At 38.6% G+C, this 22,631-nt stretch overlaps 1 protein-coding gene across 3 annotated transcripts in view; it reads left to right on the top strand.

Annotated features, from left to right (window-relative positions):
- Positions 1 to 22,631, top strand: part of LOC118637139 (complement receptor type 2-like) — a 145,820-nt gene that overhangs the window by 30,956 nt on the left and 92,233 nt on the right. For 2 of the 3 annotated variants that reach the window (XM_036272314.1, XM_036272313.1), the window contains 4 exons: positions 84 to 107; positions 1,107 to 1,182; positions 5,893 to 5,998; positions 8,974 to 9,585. The exons of the other annotated variant lie outside the window; for it this stretch is intronic. In XM_036272314.1, the coding sequence (XP_036128207.1) occupies positions 84 to 107; positions 1,107 to 1,182; positions 5,893 to 5,983 (191 nt within the window). In that variant the 3' untranslated portion in view covers positions 5,984 to 5,998; positions 8,974 to 9,585. Of the gene's footprint in view, positions 1 to 83; positions 108 to 1,106; positions 1,183 to 5,892; positions 5,999 to 8,973; positions 9,586 to 22,631 lie in introns of those variants that run through there. 3 annotated transcript variants of the gene reach the window in all.

Raw genomic sequence — 22,631 nt, forward strand, 5'->3', positions numbered from 1 at the left:
CTTCTGGGACATTGCCATGGGACTTGGACTTCACTGAATCATGCAACTAGACTAATATGTTCATAATTTTGGATTCTCCTTAGGCTCACTTACTCCACTTCTTGGTGGTAAGTTTTCTTAAATACTTAAAATATGTTCTAATATTTTTTAAATAAACTTTTTAAATTTTTGAACAATTTTATATCAGTATTTGATGCAACATTTTATTTTGAAGTAATTTCACACTTAAAGTTACAAAAATAGTGTAATAAAAGCTCTCATATATTATTTGACTATATTCACCAGTTGTATACATTTTGCTATATTTGCTTTATCCATTTATATCTATCTACCTATGTATATCCAACACATTATTATCATTGCCAAACAATTTGAGACATCCTACCCCTTACACCCACATACTTTAGAAGGCAATATCACTGTTAAGTTTATGTCTACTTGATCAAATGATATTTTATAAAAATTTATATGAAAGTTGAGATCTTATATCCTGCCTGAGAATTACTGATTTTTTTCTTTTTAACTCAGAAGAAAGAATCCTTTTTGGTGTTTACAGAACTTTTAATGTGCCCTTCACTTTACAAACTGTTGCCTTTAGATAGAGTTAAATAAATAATTAGAACAGCCAGCTAGCCCCAATTTTTAAGTTGAAAGTTTGGTTTACATTAACTCTTGGTCTTTTGCATGATTTGACACCACCAGAATAGGTTGGCTTGTTCTGCGGTAGCAAAATATCTTTTGCAACAGAGAGTTAAATGTTGTTACGTAAAGTCGTGGGATGCTGGTGTCCTGTGCTTCTAATTCTATTCCAGTGACTAGAAAATTACTAATAAAACTGAAAGGAATGGAAAAGCCCAGCAGAACTTGACTGGGATCATGTGGTCAAATGCTTGGTTCTTTAGGTTAAATATGGACTAGATTGAATCTAAAAAAACCTTAAGCCCAAGTATGATTATTTAGGAACTCAATATTTATATGGCTCAGAATGAATAAGTATAAAAGGGACATACCATATTCCCCACCACTAGGAACAGGCCCCACAATCACTTCAAAACTATATACGTCACATTTTTCTGGCATTTGATACTTGCTATTTTGTTTTCTAGGTCTTTCTGTAGGTTTTGCATTTCTTATCTTCTTGATTAGCATCACGTTATGCATGATAATGAAACAAAAACAACGGTAAGTTCAATGCATGCTTGACCAAAATTCACTAAAGGTTTCAGCTTCTTGTCTGAAATTAAACACAGAAGCTCAAGTTAGATGAAAGAAATGTAGCAATGTGAGAACTGGAATACGTATCTTACACTACCTACAGGAAGCCCTGTCTGTAAGATCTTAAAAGATATCGAACACTTATTTAAATGATGTATATTCAGATGACACAATATAAAAGTTCTAGAAAACAAAAAGAAAAATTTTATACAGCTATTTTGGTATATTCCTATCTGATCTTTTTCTTGTATTCCTTTTTCTTTTCTCCTTTTCAGACTGAAATGTGGACATTACAGTCTCCTGTCTTAATTTTTTCATTTTGTGTATGTACATATGTTTGTGTCCTTAAATCATGCTTTCTTTTTAATCACATAATAGTGAATTGTTCTATTATATGTATTTCTGTATTGTGGACATTTTAAGTTGCTTCCATATTTATCTTGATAATAAATAAAGATATGAGGAACACGTTTTAATAAACCTTTTTACATACATGTACTTATTTCCGGAGAAAAGATTTCTAGATTTCCTAGGGTGTTTTAAGACACTTAATAAAAGTTATCAAATAACTTTCTAGAAAGTTTGTTCTAACTTGATAAAATATTAAATTATTAATATATTTGGACATGTTCTCTTTTTGGACCTCTTATTCGGCTTCATCTATTTTATCAAAACCACTTTGATTTTAATAAGTATGGCTTTCTGCTATTACAATATTTGGTAGGGCAGGAATCCCCTCACTATCACTTTTAAAGGATTTTCCCTCTATTGTCTTATGTTTGTGCTTTCAGGTGATTTTTAGATCATTTGTCATTTCCCAAAAACAGATGTGTTGTGATTGCATTTAAGTCTATAAATTAATTCGTGAGAAATTTGTGTCTTTTCTGTAATGTCTTCTCATTCAGCAATATATACTAGACTTTTCTTCTATTCAAGTAATCTTTCTCTCACTTAGTTGTTTTCATGACTACTTAAGTATATTACTAGATTTCTATGTTTTGTTATATTGTGTTACTATTCAGCAATTAGACATGCTGTTACTGTTTTTCAGTTTATTAATTTTTAATACATTTCAATCTAGAAAGCAATGTTGCCAAAGTATGTTATGTGATATTTTGTGAGGACACAAAACAAATGGTCAGTATTTGGGGTTTTTTATCAGAAGTTCCACATTGAAGAAGATGTTTTAGGTGAGATTCAAGAGAGTGTAGACAAGAAGGGAAAGTTATTCCAGGTAGAAGAATCAGTTTGAGTACAGACCCAGAGGCTTTTCATTCTACCATATCTTGTGAGAACTACATAAGCAATTTAGCATGACTGGGAAATAGTGTGTGTGAGTGTGTTTGAAGTTGAAGGTGTCATTGGTTAAGGTGGAGGCAAGAAAAATCCCCCCTGGCACACAAATCTCATGGATATTAAAGAATATTCTTTAATGTACAAAGGATACATTATTAGTAAATGACACCATGATGTATCAGCCTGGGAAAGTTCTGTGTGCATAAGTTCTTGAGTTTCTGTACATGACAACCAGGTGAAGGATAGCCAGGTGAAGTCTCATCAAGTAATTCCAGTGGGAGATGACTAAGTGATGTCACCCCAAATATGTTACCCACAAACTCCAGCAAAATTTCTTTAATTATACCAAGTCACCTGGATTCTTTATTTAGCATGCTACCAGTACCCTCTGATTACATTGTTCACAATTGAATGTCTAGTCTAGGCATCAGACATGCAGTGATTATGTGAAAACTCTGCAATAATGGCACTTGTGAACCTGAATAGTTTGTTCCAAGCCTGGGAGGCCTGAGCATGGCAAGGGTCTACAGTTGAGATGTACTTTAGACTGTTGTGTTTATCAGAGGATGGTATTGTGAATGGTTTCAGGAGAAAGGACATTCTATGACCAAATAAGGTTGGGATATATAAGATCTTATATTTTTCTCATGGACATTCATAATCACCATGAGAATAATTAAAGTCCTATAATAAGCCAGTTTCATGGTTTTTTTTTTAATTTTTTTTAAATTTTTTTTTTATTGATTAATTTTTGGTTACAGATGTTTCTCCTTTTTCCCCCACTGATTCCCCCCTCCCCTTCCCTCCCTACCCCTTCCCCAGATTGTTGTCCATGTCCACTGTTCATGCATACATGCGTATAAGTTCTGTGGTTCATCCCTCCCCCACCTCCCCACTCCTTAGGGGATTGTCAGTCTGTACCCCGCTTCCATGTCTCTGGGACTACCCCATTCCTCAAACTGTTATGTTCATTATATTCCACAAATAAGTGAGATCATATGAAACTTGTCTTTCTCTGTTTGGCTTGTTTCACTTAGGATGATACTTTCCAGGTCCCTCCATGTAGTCTCAAAGGATAAGAGATCGTTCTTTCTTACAACTGCGTAGTACTCCATTGTGTATATGTACCACAGCTTTTTGATCCATTCGTCTACTGATGGACACTTGGGCTGTTTCCAGATCTTAGCGATTGTAAATAGTGTTGCTATAAACATAGGGGTACACATATTCTTTCTGATTGGTGTTTTATGCTTCTTAGGGTATATTCCTAGAAGTGGGATCACTGGCAGTTTCATGTTTTTTAAACCATAGTTTCCCAAACTAGTTTGACTACACAATTCTTTTTTTTCCCCTCACAGAATGCTTTTCATTTTGCTGGAGTTTGTGGGTAACATGTTTGGGGTGACATCACTTAGTCATCTCCCACTGGAATTACTTGATGAGACTTAGAACTAATGTTCCATTTAACAGACATCTGGCGAATCTAGGAAGGTGGTCAGGAGCTAGATCATCAAAAGCCTTCAGGCCATAACAAAGAGTTAGAGTTTATCCTATGGAAACTCAAGCAAGAAAAAAATATGTTCAGATTTGCATTTTCAAAAGAAGGGGCAGGATTGGGTCATCAGCCAAAGGGGCTGTGGCAGGGTTCAAAGGGATAGAACAGGTGCAAGAGGTATCCTCACTACTAAGAATCTAGGATTCCCAGGATGGAGTGCCCTGTTGAAAGGAGGGAGAAAGGGGCACAGAGAGTGAGCCAGGTAGAGGTCACTGGGTGGTCCTAGTGTTTCAGTACAAGAGGAGAAGGGCAGGTTTGTGGGGAAAGATGAGGAGCTCGGTTCTGACCATGCCATTTCGTGGCACCTGTGATGTAGAGCTCAAGAGAGGGTCTGGACTCAGGTAGGTGACATTTAAATAACAGTTGATGCTTTGGGACCAAAAATAACATAAAAGATAAAAATAGGGTTAAGAAAACATCACAGAAGGACAGAAATGCTTAAAAGGCAGGAGGAGAAGGCACAGTCCAAGGTAAGAGGAAAGCTAACAGTAATTTCACAGAATCAAGGGAGAAAATGGTCTCAAGAAAGAAAAGAAAAAAATAGGGATGTCATTTGCATGGCTTTCCTTGCAGGAAGTTAGAAGATAATTTTAGTTTAGAGTAATTACAAATTTAAATAAATAGAGAATGTGGTCTCTATCTCTTTCCTTCATGCTCCTTCCTAAGTTTGCTATCAGGACATGGCATGTGTAGGAGAATATGCAGCCTTTGGAAATGCTACTAGCTCAAATCATTCATAATGTTCCAGTCTGATTATTAAGTTTATTAACACAGTCATCACATACTATTATTTCAGTGCCTCAATTGACATGAACCAAATGTTTAGGTTAAACTAAATTCTTAAGCATTACCCTCTTATTGTATTTCCACTTTCTAGTCAAATTCAATTTATTTTTTGATAGTTGATATAGACATTCCATTTGCCTTAAATGCTTTTTGTAAATGAGATGAGTAATCATTTAAAAATGGATGTTTGTAACAAAATTAAATATTCATAAAAGCCATCTAAACATTTGAAGGAGAAACTATTATTCTTGGCTAGGCATCTAAGATATTTTGATAAAATCTAAATATCACATTGACCTAAAATGATTATTTCCTAATATCCTTAATAGGTCTTCCTATAAGTTGACCTCTTAAATATGTTAGTTAGGGGCAGGCTGTAAATAACCCTAGAAGTAATCTTTCTCTCCCAGTAATTTTATAATACTTTATTTCAGAGTTCTACATGGCAGGATAATCACATTTTCTTGTCTTGTGCTAATTTCAGCAAAGTGGTTTTAGAAGCACAGAGAAGTATATGTGCTTTCAAAAAGGTGAAATAAAATACCCTCTTTAAAATCATTTAAAGCATTCATTGATGAATGGCTATGTATTAAACATCAAATATAAATATTTTCTTTCAAATTAGATTGGAAGATTATGACCCAAGGTAAATCTATGACAATATTCTATTAAAAAAAAAAATTTTTTTTAAAAACAACTTTTTTTTTTTTTTTTTTTTCAAACGGGGGTCATAGTTATTAGTAATTAAGAGTGCCACCAAAAAAAAAAAAAAAAAAGTCCTGAATCTGAATTATATCTGTGTAATGTCAACTTTTGACTTAGATACTAAGCAGCCTAGCAAGTTATTTATTTTATGGCCCTTTCCAAACCATGGGGAGTACAGTGATTATTTCATAGGCTACTTAGGACAATAAAATGGAATCATCCATGAAAAGTACTTACCATGTGTTGGGAACATTGGGAAGAAAGCAACTGTTACATCTTTATAGTGATCATGGCCAGTGAATAAAGATTTTACTTTTTTTTCTTCTTTCATTTAGCAATTATTATACAAATAAGAGGCCTACAGAAGATCTTCATTTAGAAACACGAGCAGTATATTCTGTTGATCCATACAGCCCAGCAAACTAACCAGAAGACAAACTGGTATGTAATGAAGTTGAAATATTTTTATTAATTTCTATGTCAAAATGTTCTTCAAATTCTAGTTATCAATAAGCATAGTGCTAAGCATGTATGGTTTTATTGCACATTTTGAAAATAATCTTGCATAGAAATTGTTAACATAATTAGGTTATTTTGCCAACTAATATCCTTATTTTTATTCATTCAACAAATACTTGAATAAATAGCAAAGTGATTACGAATACTATAAATAAGAAGATGTTAAGTATTATGAACATAAATAAAGCAGGAAATGGGGATAGAGAGGGCAGGGTAGTTGGAAGTGAAGACCTCACTAAGAAAATGGCATTTGAGCAAGACTAGACTGAAGTAAGGAGCCAGCCGTGTGCGGAAAGAACATTCCAGGAAGAAAGAACAGTAAGTGCAAAGATCGTAGGTGTTGTGTGCATGCTGTGGCCAGTGAGGCTTACTATGGACTGACCAAGGGAAAAAGTAACAGAGATGGAATCAGAGAGGTAAGGGAAGGAGGGTGAGGATGACTGATCACGTAGAATACGCTAGGTCATTGAATTAGCTTGGTGTTTATTCCAAACACCCTTGGAACCATTGGAAGGGTTAAATAGAAAAAAACTAATGATCACCTTAACTGCTGCATTAAGAACAGAGTCTAGGAAGTCAAGGGCAAAAGATGGGGAACCAGTGAGAACTCTATCATAATAATCCAGGCAAGAAGTTATGAGTGGCTACCACCAAGCTGGTGAGAAGAGGTCAGGTTCTATATGCATTTTTTAGATAGTGACAGTAGGATTTGCTGAAAGTTTGTATCAGAATATGATAGAAAGGGGGGTGTCAATGACAATGCCAGCATATTTTGGCCTGAGAAATTGGAAGGATAGAATTGCCATTAATTAAGACACCTGAGAACGTGACAGACAGCAGGATTAGGGAGATAAACTGGAGTTCCACTTTGGAGATGTTAAGTGTGAAATGTCAAATAGACATCTAAGTAGAAGTGTCAAGAAGGCAGCTAGATATACAAAATAGTTCCAGGCCTGAGATACAGATTTGGACCTTGTCAGTGTATGGATATACATAACAACAAGACTGAATAAAGACACCAAGGGTGAGAGAGAGGCTAGGGGAGAAAAGGCCCCCTGCTGAGCCTTGGCTCCTCCAACATTAGGAGTCATGGATTGAGAAGGAATTAACAAAGAAGCAAAAAAAAGGCAGGCTTGATACAAGAGAAAACTCCCTGAGTGTGATGTTCCAGAAGTTCTATGAAGAAGGAATTTTAAGGAAGAGGGAGGGAGTAATCAACTGTGGCAAATGCTGCTGATAGATCAAGAAATATGAGTAGTGAAAACAACCCATTGTAATCAGCAGCACAAAATTTGTCATATAACTTGACAGGGACATTTTAGTGGAGAGGAAGAAGGGAAGACCCTGATTGAAGTGAACATAAGAGAATAAAAGGAGAAAAATTGTAGACATCGACTAAAGACAACTCTTTTAAGGAGTTCTGCTGTGAGGAGGAGCAGATAAGTAGAGTGATGGCAAGAGTAAGAAGGACATCAAAGGAATTTTTTTTTCCCCTTTATTGATTTTAGAGAGAGAGGAAGTGAGAGGGAGAGAGAGAGAGAAACATCGATGAGAGAGAACATGGATCGGCTGCCTCCTGCATGCCCCCCACTGGGGATCAGGCCCACAACTTGGGCATGTGTCCTGTCCTGGAATCAAACTGACGACCTCTTGGTGCATGGGTCAGCACCCAACCACTGAGCCACACTGGCTGGACCCAAATGAAATATTTCTAAGAATGGAGAAATGGCAGTTACGCTGTTATTCTTATGTGCTGATAAAAGTGATCTAGGAGAAAGTGAGAAAATGATGGCAGGAAAGGAAAGGCAGAATTTCTGGAGCAATGTCTGGGTAAGCTAGAAGGAATGGGGTCTCATGCACAAGCAGGCGAGTGTAGACCTTAGGAGCATGGCGTTGGGAGCTGGAAGGAAAGCAGAACATAGGGGTGCAGAGGAAGGCAGGTGGGAGATGTGATGGTGTATAATTCACATGTGGAAGTTCTCTTCTGATGATTCTGTTCACACAATGAGTGGAAAGTAAAATGGTCAGCTGAGAAGAAGATTGAGAAAGGAGATAAGGATTTAAGGAGAAGGCAATAAATAGCCACCATGCATTGGCAGGCAACATCAAGGGTCCCCTGAGGTTGCCAGGAGAAAATGGGAGTGAATAGCTCAAGGTTTAGTATTCCCAAGTATTATGCTGAGAGTCTCTCATGCTTTATACCATTTAGCCCTGACTACAACACTGAGAGGTGAGTATTATCCCAAGATAATACCAAGGTGAGCATATAACATCCCAGATGAGAAAACCAAGGTTAAAATTTCCCCTTGACCATGGTCTCAAGTCAGTAATTGGCAAAGGTAGAATTCAAGCTCAAATATGACTTCAAACTGCTTTATTCTACATAATATAAAATAAAAATAGCTACTTTGAGCTCTTGGAACTTATAAAGTAAAATAAAAAAAATAAGACACACATAAGAATATATACCATAAACAAGATACAGAAAAACTACTCTGGCTTTGGAGCAAGAAAAAGTTGTTTGCTACTGCTGAGTCAGAAGAAAATGGTTGAGGAGAAGAGAGGCCATTCTAGAGTGATCTAAATCCAGACCCATGGGGATCAAAGTAAAGCTATTACATAAGTATTTGTTAAATGAATATGAGAATGAGACTATTGCTTCAGTTTCCACCTCACTTTTATTCACATTTAGCCATATAAAATTTAATTGTTAATTGTTCCATATCATGTTATGTGAAGAAAGACCTCTTACTAGAATATCTAATAGGCTTGATGCTTTATTGGTTATGGCATTTATCATTGATATATACAGAGAATGTTAACATTCCCATTATTTAAACTTTGATTTGTACCAATGCTATTCATGCTGCCTCCTAAACAGAAATTATCTATTTCAGTGTGCCCTCTTGCTTGGTTTTCAACTGAACATGGGTTGGAAAGAAACACTTTGAATATCAGCAAGTCGATGTGTATGATCTCAATATCTGCGAGATGATTTCATAAGCTATTTCTTCCTATTTGCACTTATTCTCCAGTACTACAAAGAAAGCTTCCCTGATGATAAAGATGGGAGCCCAGTTTCACTGCCACACGCTCTTCAAGGACTTTCTGAAGCCTCACCTGTGACGTGCCTGCAGCCAGGCTATGGCTGTAAACAACCACATAGCTCTAACGTGTCACCTTGTTAAGGAAGACCCTAAAATGAACTGTCCTTATATGTAGACTTGTTTTTGTAATCAGCATAGTTATGGTAACCACATTCTTCTGGTTATAGTGTGATTTTAATTATTTAAGCAAAGTATAAAACATTTCCTGTGGTTTTGATGGGCATGTCTTTGTTAAGAAGTCTGATTTTATTTTAATAGTAGATTCCTTCTCGGATATGGTTAAATGTTTCACTTTTATTTCCACTTGGTTTGAGTTTTTCTCACAATATATTGACTTTGGTCATTGTTTTTGGGCAAAATTTATTGGTTTATTTGTTGCCTTAATCACTCAGTAATTCTAATTTGCACAATTTTTTTTTAAGTTATTGGAGTCAAGTTTTAATTCGAACATTTTGGTATACAATTTACACTTTGGATGTTTCCTTGGCAGTTTTGTCAGAAGCTCTAGTTGCTTGTAAAATGTCATTTAATAATATGTACATTGGTTATTCAAATACATTTTATCTTTAAAAAAACCACTTGCCTTATATGATTTTTTTTTTTTCCTGGATTCAATGAACTCTTGAATACAGACATAGTCAGGGTTTTTAGAGTTTGGGATTTAACATTTATACATTCTAGACCCCATGATCTTGTCTTTTTGGCCAAAGTCTTGACCCACAAACTCAATCCCCTCATCCTCGAGACTTTCTCCTGTATTTATCCAGCTATCAGCTTCTCCCAACCCATTACCACCCTCTTCTCTCTCACCATGTTAAATCTATCTGTCAATTTTCTCTGTTCCAGCATTTAAACTTTTGAGGAACTAAAACCTTGCTCAGGGGCTACCAGAAATGTACCCTCCCTATCTCCTCCCAGGCTATGTATACTGTTTAGCTTCTTTATTATTAAATTATGATTAAAAGCACATAACAAAATTTTCTATCTGAGCCCTTTTTAAGTGTACAGTTTCGAAGTGTTAAGTATATTTACATCATTGTGCAACAGATCCCTAAAACTTTTCCATCTTATAAAAATTAAATGCTATTTCCATTAAACATTAACTCCACATTCCCCTTTCCCTTCAGTCCCTGGCAGCCATCATTCTACTTTCTGTTCCTATGAATTTAACTAATTTAGGTATTTCATGTAGGTGGAACCATACACTATTTACCTTTTGTGACAGGTTTATTTCACATAGCATAGTGTCCTCAAGGTTCATCCCTATTGTAATATGTGTCAGAATTTTCTTTTTCAGACTCAGTGATATTTCACTGCATGTATAGACATACATTTTGTTTATCCAACTATTTGTCCATGAACATTTGGCTTGTATTTACCTCGTGGCTGTTGTGAATAATATCGCTTTGAACACTGGTGTGCAAATATCTCCTCAAGACATCGCTCTCAATTCTTTTGGATATATACCCAGAAGTGGGATATTGCTCAGCATCTTTTATTTATTCATAGTTCCATTTTTATTTCTCCAAATTATCTGATAAGCACTTCAGACCATTACTCCAGTCTACCATCATCTGTACTATCCATCTTTTTCTTAGATGATGAAAACATCAGAGAGTAACTCTCAACTTCCTCTGCCTCTACCTCTAAACTTTAACTATTTCAGCTCATCATTTCCACCAACCACTTTTCACAGGCTACACTATTTTCTCCCATCCCCATTCCTTCCAGGACATTGCTCCATCAGTTATACCCTCTCACATCACTGGTTCCTTTCCACCTGCAGACCTGCTCAAGGTGATACCCGTTTATCTGCAAGTGACAGGAATCCATCTCAAACTGGCTTAAACCAATAAATTTTATTATATCCCATGACAGAAAAGATCATGAATGCAGCTGGCTTCTGTCAAAACAGAAATTAAATATTCAAATCATCTTCAAGAATCTGTTCTGTCCCCTGGTTCTGCTTTTCCCTGCTGGCCTCATTTTATGGTTGACACTACCTAAAAACCGTCAGAGTATTCTCTGTCAATGCCAAGCACATACCTTGTTAGCTTAGCAGTCCAACACAAAAAGCTTCTTCTGTCCAACAATACCTTCAAAAATCCCTTTATTATCTCTGGTTTGTCCAAAAAAATGGCATATGCCCCCATGGAACCATTTACTAGGACCTGGGCAGGGAAATAGCAGATGGCAGAGTCTGAGCTGCCTGCCCACAGTTGGAACTGGGGTAGGACTGATCTAACTCAGGGGTTCTTCAGTGGGGCAATCAAGTTCTCCCAGAGAACACTGGCAATGTCTGTAGACATTTTTGGTTGTTACAGCTGGAGGAGGGGAGCGTTGGGCATCTAGTGGGTAAAGGCCAGGAATGCCACCAAACATCCCACAGTGCACTGGGCAGCCTCCCCACAACAAAGAATTACTTGGGTCATCATGTCAATAGTGTCACAGTGGAGAAACCATGGTCTATGTGAACCATGTGGAAATAAATGAAAGAGGGAATCTCCCAAAGGAATAGCCAGAGGGCCAATTTCATCTGAAAGGGCCCCCTTAAAGCAACAAATATCCACTATACTCTCCATGCAAAAACAAATTCCCCCAAACCATCCATGTTTCTCCTTTAAACTATCTCCCTCCTATTTACCACCAAATGTTCAGAGGAGAATTCCAAAATGGCAGAGTGAATGGAAGATACACAGACACCTCCCAAGACCAAACTGGAATTACAACTAAAATAAAGCCAAATTGTCAGGAAAAAAAACAACAACAGAAGAGCAGCTGGAGAGGACCCATATAACTAGGGACAGAAAAAGGACAATAGATTGAGCCTTGTAAAAACTGTAGAGGCACAAGAGGGTGGGCTGGGAGCCCACAGACAGCAGCAATTTAAGCTGTTAGCAGCTCCCTCAGGGTTAAAATCCCAAGCCAGCTCCATAGTGCAGAGGGCTGAGACAGAGCACTAAATTAGCTACAGCCACTCATCTTGGCTCCAGCAGAGGGAGGCCAAACTGGACTGGAACTGTGTGGACAGACTCAGGATTTAGAGGACACAGGGAATTTTGTGCTGAATCACTCCCTCATAGCCATATTGCTCAAAGAGCCCCAGAGCCCCAGGGAGAAGCAACAGCCCCTCCCTCAAAAATTTAATGCCACCCAGCCAGGCCAGAGAAATGAAAATTGAGGCTCATTAACAGTCAGCATCTGCCTCACCCTCTGGAAATCCTCTTACCCTGAACACTTGAGGAATTTTTTCATTCAATTGAGGGCTACAACCCAAAGCTCATCAAGTAATTGAGACTAATAGCCTTGAGGCAAAAAGCCAGAAGATAACTGAAACTTTCCTGGACTTGCAAATTTACCCAGGAAAGTAAGACAACAGTGGTGTTTAACATGGGTCCTCCCACACTTATCCAACCCAGTAGAGGGAGTCACAACCAGTGGAAACCCACAGAGAAAATTTGGCAGGCTCCAAACCCACTGACATAGCCAAAATGGTGAAACAAAGAAAGAAATCCCAAATGAAAAAACAATATAATTTGACAGAAGATGAAATAAATAAAAGGGAATTGAGCAAGATACAGGGGGAGAATTTAGAGTAATAATCATGAGGAAGCTCAATAGTATGAGTAAAGATATAGAAGCATTGAAAACCAACCAATTGGAAATGAAGAATCACATAGAAATAAAGAATTCATTGGAAGGAATAACCAGCAGAGTAGAGGAGGCTTAGGATTGTATAAGTGAATTAGCAAAGAGGATAGAAAAAAATTGCACAATCCAAGAACCAAAAAAAAAAATTAAAAAACAGGAAGACGGCCTAAAAGAACTGTGGGACAATATGAAACATAACAACATACACATCATAGGAGTTCCAGAAGAAGAGGTTGAGCAAGAGTTAGAGAATATATTTGAAGAAATAGTCACAGAAAACTTCCCCAACTTGGTGAAGGAAAAAGGCATATAAGTACAAGAAGCACAGAAATCCCAAGTAAGAATTCAAACAGGCCTACACCAAGACACATAGTAATTAAAATGCCAAAAATTACAAACAAAGAGAGAATCCTAAAGGCAGCAAGAGATAAGCAACAGGTTACCTACAAAGGAACCCCCATAAGGCTATCAGCTGACTTCTCAACTACAGGCCAGAAGGTAATGGCACAAAGTAATCAAGGTCATAAAAAACAGGGATCTGAATCCAAGACTACTCTATCCAGCAAGGCTATCATTCAAAATAGAAGGTCAAATAAAGAGCTTCCCAGACCAAAAAAAAAAAAAAGGTTATGGGAATATATTAGCACCAAACCAGCACTGCAAGAAATGCTATAAGGACTGCTGTAATTAGTAGAAGAAATAGGAAGAAAAATATAACCAGAATAAACAAAAATGGCAATAAATACATACATATCAATAACCTTAAATGTAAATGGATTAAATGCTCCAATCAAAAAACACAGAGTAGCTGAATGGATGAGAAAGCATGACTCATATGTATGTTGTTTACAAGACACCCACCTCACAAAAAAAAGACTCACATAGGTTAAAAGTGAAGGGATAGAAAATAATCTTCTAAGTAAATGGAAAGGAAAAAAGAGCTGGGGTAGCAATATTCATATCTGATAAAACAGACTTCAAAATGAAGGCCATCCTGGCTGGTTTGGCTCAACAGTTAGAGTTCAGCCTGCAGGCCAGAGAGTCCCAGGTTTGGTTCCCGCATAGGGCACGTACCTCAGTTGTAGTTTATCCCCAGCCCTAGTTGAGGTCGTGTGAGTGGAAACTATTCGATATGTCTCTCTCACATAGATGTTTCTCCCTCTGTATTCCACCGTCTCTCTCTCTTGCTCTATCAAAAGATAAATGCAAAAATGTCCTCAGGTGAGGTTAAAAAAAAAATCAAAATGAAGGCCATAACTAAAGACAAAGAAGGCCACTACATAATATTGAAAGAATCTATCCAACAGGAAGATATAACTTGGTAAACATATATGCACCCAATTTAGGAGCACCAAATTATATTTTAAAACTTATGGAGGACTTCAAAGGAGAAATTGATGGCAATATAGTCATAGCAGGGGACTTCAACACCCCACTGACATCACTAGATAGATACTCTAGACAAAAAATTGACATGGGTACAGAGACTCTAAATAATGCACTAGATCAAATAGATTTAATAGATATCTATAGAAAATTACACCCCAAAACTGCAGAATTCACATTCTTCTCAAGTGCACAGGAGACATTCTCCAAGATAGAGCACATGTTAAGATACAAACTAAGTCTCTACAAGTTCAAGAAGATTGAAATTATATCAAGCATCTTCTCAGATCACAATAGCATGAAATTAAAAATTACTTACACCAAAAACATTTAAACACATAGAGACTAAATAGCATGTTCTTCCCTCTGAACCGCAGGCTGACTCTAACTGCTGAGCCAAACCAGCCAGGGCTAGCATGTTCTTAAACAGTGAATAGGTTGCCAAGGAGACCAAGGAAGAAATTAAAACTTCCTGGAAACCAATGGAAATGCACACACAAAATCTATGGAATGCAGCAAAAACAGTCCTGAGAGGGAAGTTCATAGCACTACAGATCTACCTCAAGAAACAAGAAAAATGTCTAATTGACTATCTAACCTCATAACTTAAAGAACTAGAAAGCAAACAATAAGAAAACCCCAAAGCAAGTAGAAGGAAAGAAATAGTAAATATAAGAGCAGAAATAAATGACATAGAAACTAAAAGAACAATTCAAAAGCTCAATGAAACAAAGAGCTGGTTCTTTGAAAAGATAAACAAGATTGATGTACCCTTAGCTACTAGACTCACCAAGAAACAAAGACAGAGGACCAAAATAAAAAAAAATAAAAAATTAGAAATGAAAGAGAAGTAACAACTGACACCACAGAAATACAAAGGATACTTAACAAATACTATGAACAATTATACACCAACAAATTGGACAATCTAGGTGAAATGGCCAAATTTCTAGAAACACATGGTCTCTCAAAACTGAATGGTAAGAGAGAGAAAACTTGAACAGACCAATAACAACCAAGGAAATTGAAGATGTAATTTAAAAAATCTCCCAACAAACAAAGGTCCGGGCCTGTACGGCTTCACGGGGCACTTTTACCAAACATTCAAATAAAAACTAACACCCATTCTCCCCAAAGTATTCCAAAAAATTCAAGAAAAAGAAAGACTTCCAAACTCATTTTATGAGGCCAGAATAATTCTAATTCCAAAACCAGATAAAAACACTACAAAGAATGAAAACTACAGGCCAATATCTCTGATGAAAATGTTAAAATCCTTAACAAAATATTAGCCAATCAGATCTAGGAATACATTAAAAAAATGTTTTTATCATGACCAAGTGGGATTCATCCCAGGGATGCAAGGCTGGTACAATATTCGCAAATCAATAAATATGATACACCACATAAACAAAATGAAAGATAAAGACCTTATGATCATATCAATAGATGCTGAAAAATCATTTGACAAAATTCAGCACCACTTTCTGATAAAAATGCTCAGCAATGTGGGAATATACGGATCATATCTTGACATAATAAAAGCTATATATGAAAAATCTATAACCAACATCATACTCAATGGGCAAAAACCAAAAGCATTCCCCTTAAGAACAGGAAGAAGACAGGGATGCCCACTTTTGCCACTCTTATTTAACATAGTACTGGAATTCTCAGCCACAGCAATCAGACAGGAAGAAAAAAATAAAAGGAATCTAAATTGGAAAGGAGAAAGTGAAACTGTCATTATTTGCAGATGACATGATATTGTACATAGAAAACCCTAAAGACTCCATCAAAAATCTACTAGATTTAATAAACCAATTTGGCAATGGAGCAGAATACAAAATTAACACCAAGAAATCGATAGCATCTTATACATCAATGATGAACTCACAGAAAGAGAATCTAAAAAAACAATCCCATTTACCATTGCGGCAAAAAAATTAAGATACCTAGGAATAAACTTAATCAAAGAAATAAAGGACCCATTCCAGAAAACTACAGTTCATTGAAAAAAGAAATAGAGGAAGACATCAAAAAGTGGAAGCACATACCTTGTTCATGGATTGGAAGAATCAACATCATTAAAATGTCCATACTACCCAAAGCAATCTATAGATTCAATGCAATCCCCATCAAAATACCAATGACATACTTCACAGAACTAGAACAAATATTTCAAAAGTTCATATGGAACCAAAAAGACCCCGAATAGCTACAGCAACCTTGAAAAAGAAGAAAAAAGTTGGAGGCATAATATTAACAGATTTCAGGTTATATTACAAAGCCACTGTAATCAAAACAACCTGATACTGGCACAAGAACAGGCATATAAACCAGTGGAACAGAACAGAGAATCCAGAAATGGACCCAAGGCAATATGCTCAATTAATATTTGACAAAGGTGGCAAGAGCATACAGTGGAGTAAAGACAGCCTCTTGAATAAATGGTGTTGGGAAAATTGGACAGCTACATGCAAAAAAAACAAAACCAGACCATCAACGTACACCATACTCAAAAATAAAATCAAAATGGATAAAAGACTTAAATGTGACTCATAAATCCATAAAAATCCTAGAAGAAAATGTAGGCAACAAAATTTCAGACATAATACACAGCAGAATTTTCACTGATACATCAGCTAAGACAACAGAAACAAAGGAGAAAATGAACACATGGGACTACATCAAACTCAAAGCTTCTGCACAGCAAATGATACAATCATCAAAATGGAAAGGCATCCCACTGTATGGGAGAGCATAATTGCCAATGATATATCAGATAAGAGGTAAATTTCCAATATATATAGAGTGTTCATACAACTCAACAAAAGGAAGACAAGGAACCCAATTTAAAAAATGAGGAACTAAAAAGACACCTCTCCAAACAGGATATACAAATGGCTAAGAGACATATGAAGAAATGCTCAACATCACTAATCATCAGAGAGATGCAAATTAAAACAACAATAAGGTATCTCCTCACACCTGTCAGAATGGCCACCATCAACAAATCATCCAACAAGTGTTGGCGAGGGTGTGGAGAAAAGGGGACTCTAGTACACTGCTGGTGGGAATGCAGACTGGTGCAGCCACTATGGAAAACAATATGGTGTCACCTCAAAAAGTTAAAAATTGAACTTCCATTTGACCCACTGATCCCACTTCTAGGAATATACCCTAAGAAGCCTGAAACACCAATCAGAAAGAATATATGTACCCCCATATGCGTAGCAGCACTATTTACAATAGCTAAGATCTGGAAACAGCCCAAGTGTCCATCAGTAGAAGAATGGATAAAAAAGCAGTGGTACATACACACAATGGAGTACTATGCAGCTGTAAGAAAGAAAAATCTCTTATCCTTTGTGATGACATGAAGGGACCTGGAAAATATCATCCTAAGCGAAACAAGCCAAACAGAGAAAGACAAGTATCATATGATCTCACTTATTTGTGGAATATAATGAACATAACAGTCTGAGGAATGGGGTAGTCCCAGAATCGTGGAAGTGAGGTACAGACTGACAATCCCCAGAAGAAGGGGTGGTGGGGGAGAGATAAACCACAGAACTTATATGCATGTGTTCATGAACAATGGACATGGACAACAAAGGTGGGGTCAGGGTGGGCAGGGATGGGGAGAGGGGAATCAGTGGGAGAAAAAGGAGAAACATCTATAACAAAAATAAATTAATTAATTAAAATAAATAAACAAATAAAATTTAAAAATAAATAAACAAAATATTACAATGATGAATCATGGGATTTAATCTGGTAAGGCTGAAAGTGAGGACACTAAGGAAGTTTGAGACTGAAAGATGGTGGTGCGATCAATCTGTTGTTGGTACTGAGAAATACAAAGATGTCTGGGTCACGGCAAACTAGGACAGTGTTAGTGGTTGGACAGTGCAATGGTTGAAATTCTGGAGGTTTGTAGCTTAATGAGGACAAGATCTACGGTACTTCCATGGGCTAAGTGGCAGAGTAGAAAACAGAATCACTGTGAATATCGAATCACTGAGGACTATGAATGCAGATAGAGTGGAAAAGGTTGCCCTGATCTAGGAGCTAAAACCTTTAAGAAATGAAGGGATAAAGACGATGCTGGGAAATTAGTGCAAAAGAAATAGTAGTGAGTGGTGTATTCTGATAGCATGCAATGTAAGGCTGGGGAATTGAATCTTCTACTCCCTTTTCATCAACCTACTAGAATATGGCTTCTTCTTCCATAGTTCTGTTGAGAACAACTTGAAAGGGTGATAAGAGATCTTTGAGAGAATGATATTGGATGTCTTTAAAAAGGAGGTAAAATACGTGATATGATCAAAGTAGATATTTCTTACAGTAGAGTCTTAAAATAGAAACTAATGGAAGATGAAAAACATACCACGCATTTGGGATACCGTCCTTTCTCAACTAGCGAGGGTAGGAACTGAGACTTGAGTAGAAGAGAACAAATGAAGTAAGACAGTATTCTGGGATCTTTATGTGGGAAAAGGCTATGAGTGCTCAGTTATCTAAGTTTGCTGGACTGTGGGTCTCCATTCATGAAGCTGCACTGAGTATGGTTTTCCACCATGAATCACAGGTCTGCATGGAGGAGAAAAGAGCTAACACATTTACTGAAATATCTGCTACAATAGCTTTTCAAGCCTCTTCTGACTCCCACTCTCTAGCATTTAATATTGAGAATTCCATCGGTCTCCCAATAACTGATTCCAAATCCTGCTTTAGAAACAGCTAACTCGTTTTCCTAATAATTTTGAAATCTGGGGTTCTTGAAAGACCTCTAAAGGTTCGTGGCTAGAACTGACCCTATATGACTGGTTTCCTTTATAACCTAATGTACTTTATTTTATCCATTTAAAAATAATTCTGAGAAGGGAACCATAGGCTTGACCAAACAGGTAAAGAGATCCATGATACACAAAAATGTTAAATGTTTCTTTTAAAAGGCATCTTGTTGGGCCTTACTAGAAGTCCAGCTTCATAATCAACAAACTACCTATATTGTCAACCTCTGCCTAGAACATTCCCACATCCCCTGAATCTCTATAAACTCCATCTGTCCCATACCCAAGGCTTTCTCAGTTAAAAAGCCAAAAACCTGTTCCGCTTTCCCTTGATCCTCCAACCATCTCCCTCCTCCCCCATATTAGTTTCCTCTTGTTGCTGTAGCATGTTGCTTGTAGGTTACAATGACACAGATTTGTTCTTTTACAGTTCTGTTCAGAAGTCCAAAAAGAGTCTGACAGGACTAAATCATGGTGTTAACAGTACTAGTGCCTTCTGAAAGCTCCAGGGGAGAATTCCTGACTTGCCTTTTCCAGCTTCTAGAGGTAGCTGTCATTCCTTGATTTATGGCAGCATCATTCCAATCTCTGCTTCAGTCATGGTCCTTTCCCACTCTGATCTACTGCCTTCCTCTAACGAGGACCCCATGATTACATTACCCACGCAAATAATCCAGGGTAACCTCCCCATCTCAAATTCCTCAATTTAATCTACAAAACCTCTCATTACATAAGGTAACCTATTCACAGGATCTAGGGATTAGGACATGGACATCTTTAGGGAGCCCTTATTCAGCCTACCACACACCCCCATTTCTCTCATCTTTGAACTCTTAACCCATGCTCCAAATATGCCCCACTCCCATATCTTTATTTCAATAAACAGTAAAATCATTCGTTGAGAACCCTGGGGTGAACTGTTGATTTTATTTCTCTCACCAATCACTTTAAGAAAGGAAGTAACACCCTGCTGGTGTGGCTCAGTGGTTGAGCATGCAACCAAGAGGTTGCTGGTTCGATTCCCAGTCAGGGCATATGCCCAGGTTGTGGGCCAAATTCCCAGGGCTGGGCATGCAAGAGATGGCAAGAGTTGATAGATGTTTCTGTCTATCTCTCCCTCTCCCTTCTTCTCTCTCTAAAATAAAAATAATAAAAAACAGAACGGAAGTAACCAATATCCAATATACAAGCAAATTTTGTTCATTCCATCTCCAGTATCTTTTTAAATTGCCCAACTCTATCCCCAGACAAAGCCACCATCAAATTCAACCCCGATGATGTAGCCTCCTTGCTAGTCTCTCTGTCCACTGTGTCCTTATTCCAATCCAGTCTCCATACTACAGATAGAATTATATTTTTAAAATTCAAATCGGATGCAGTCGCTCTCTTTTAAAAACCTTTCAGTGGCTTAGTGTATCTCAATTCAGCACACAGAAATTGGTTCTTCATAGTCCCTGTATCCCGTACATGTTGTCAGCAACTGTCTTCAACACAGACAGCAGGCATTTCAGCAGCTGACCTACCCACGCAAATTCTTGCAAAGGGCAAAAGTCAGGTAGGAGTGTGAGGCGGCGGAGCCAGAAGAACCCACCGCCTTTGGCACTGCCCACCCAGGCACGCAGAACACATGAAGGAGCTGAAGCTCTGCTAGATTTGGTTCCTGCACACGGATCCCTGCGGGGATCTCTGGAAGGCAAACTCCCTAGAAACAATGCAAATTGAGAGTAGATAAGACCTCGCCCATTAAGGGGAAGCTGTGGTCAAAAGCTTTTTTGTCCGGAACCCCAACAGCACTCCCCAGATCCTGGGCGCACAGCCTTGACTGTGGTCTTTGTCCTGTGAGCTGCGCTTTGCTGTTACTTGGATTTCTTCCTGATTACATCGGTTACTAGAGGTGCTTGGGGAAGATGGGAGCCTCTTCTCGGAGGAGTCGGGAGCCTCTCTGGCCGCCGGCGCCCCTTCTCTCCTGCTCCGGAGGAGGCCGCCTGCCGGTTCTGGTGCTGCTGCTGCTGCTGCTGCTGCTGCTGCTGCCGCCGGCGGCCTGGGGTGAGATGCCCATGGACGTGGGGAGCGATCCCAGCGGGCGAGGCAGCTGCTGGACCGCAGATCCTGGGGTTTCGTGTTCAGCTGGCTAAGTTTGCAAGAGAGCTTGGGCATGGGGGCTCTGGGATCCCCTCTGTGTACTCAGACCCTCCTTGCCTTTGGCTAAAGGTCGAGCACCCCCTTCAGGGTCTTCTGTGTCCAGATCCCAGAGGAGAGCGCATAAGCTAAAGGGGTGAGGCACAAAATGTCATGCCCTTCTTTCTGAACAAAGACTGGCTGTCTGAACGTGGCACTTGTCCTAGTGAAAGAAAAACGTCTGGAAATGCCACTGTCCTGGGCTCTAATCCTAGAAACTTAACTGGGGGGGTCGGGGGGGGGGGGAGTTATTACCGCTGCCTGCTTCGGTTTCCTCATCTGTGAAATGGAAACACTGATACTCCTACCTCATGGTGTTGCTACCTAAATGGCATAAAGCATGCCAAGGGTCTAATACAGTGCCTGTCGTTTAATCAATTTGTATTCCTCCACCATGAGCTCTGCATTTTGTTCATGAGGGTGTTTGGTCAAGCAGTCCCGGGAGAGGCAGTTTCCACCTGAAATCTGCCCTGCATGGGGCTATATTCAGCCCACTCACTCCCCAAACCACCACCTCCATCATTAAGAAACTTACCGAGCGCCCTACTTTAAGACATATTTCGCCCTGGCCGGTTTGGCTCAGAGGTTGGAGCCTTGGCCTGCGGTCCAGAAACACCCAGGTTCGGTTCCCGCTAAGGCACGTACCTCGGTTGCAGTTTGTCCCCAGCCCTGGTTGGGTCGTGTTGGTGGCAGCCACTCGATGTGTCCCTTTCACATCGGTGTTTCTCTCTTTTCCTCCCACTTTATCTGAACAACAACAACAAAAAAAAACCGGAAAAATGTCCTTGGGTGAAGTTTTTTTTTAAATTTCAGCCCTGGCCGATTTGGTTCAGCGGTTAGAGCATCAGCCTGCGGTCCAGAGAGACCGGGGTTCGGTTCCCGCTAAGGGCACCTACCTCGGTTGCAGTTTGTCCCCGGCCCTGGTTGGTCGTGCAGGTGGCAGCCACTCGATGTGCCTCTTTCACGTCGATGTTTCTCTCTCTCTCTCTCTCTTCCTCTCTCTCCCTCCCACTCTATCTGTGCAAAAAATGGAAAAATGTCCTTGGGTGAGGATAAAAAAAAAAAAAAAAAAAAAAAATCCCAGCCCTGGCCGATTTGGTTCAGCAGTTAGAGCATCAGCCTGCGGTCCAGAGAGACCGGGGTTCGGTTCCCGCTAAGGGCATGTACCTCGGTTGCAGTTTGTCACCAGCCCTGGTTGGGTCGTGCGGGGGCAGCCACTCAATGTGTCCCTTTCACATCGATGTTTCTCTCTCTCTCTCTCTCTTCCTCTCTCTCCCTCCCACTCTATCAGAACAAAAAATGGAAAAATGTCCTCAGGTGAGGATAAAAAATAAAATAAAAATAAAAATTCATGCAGGGCACTTGAGGTTAGAATAACTAGTGAAGCCCCAGAACCCTCAGTGCAGAAGGGACTCAGAGAGGTTTACTTATTGT

The sequence above is a fragment of the Molossus molossus genome, unplaced genomic scaffold, assembly GCF_014108415.1.
Source record: "Molossus molossus isolate mMolMol1 unplaced genomic scaffold, mMolMol1.p scaffold_m16_p_20, whole genome shotgun sequence".
Classification (NCBI taxonomy): Eukaryota; Metazoa; Chordata; class Mammalia; order Chiroptera; family Molossidae; genus Molossus; species Molossus molossus.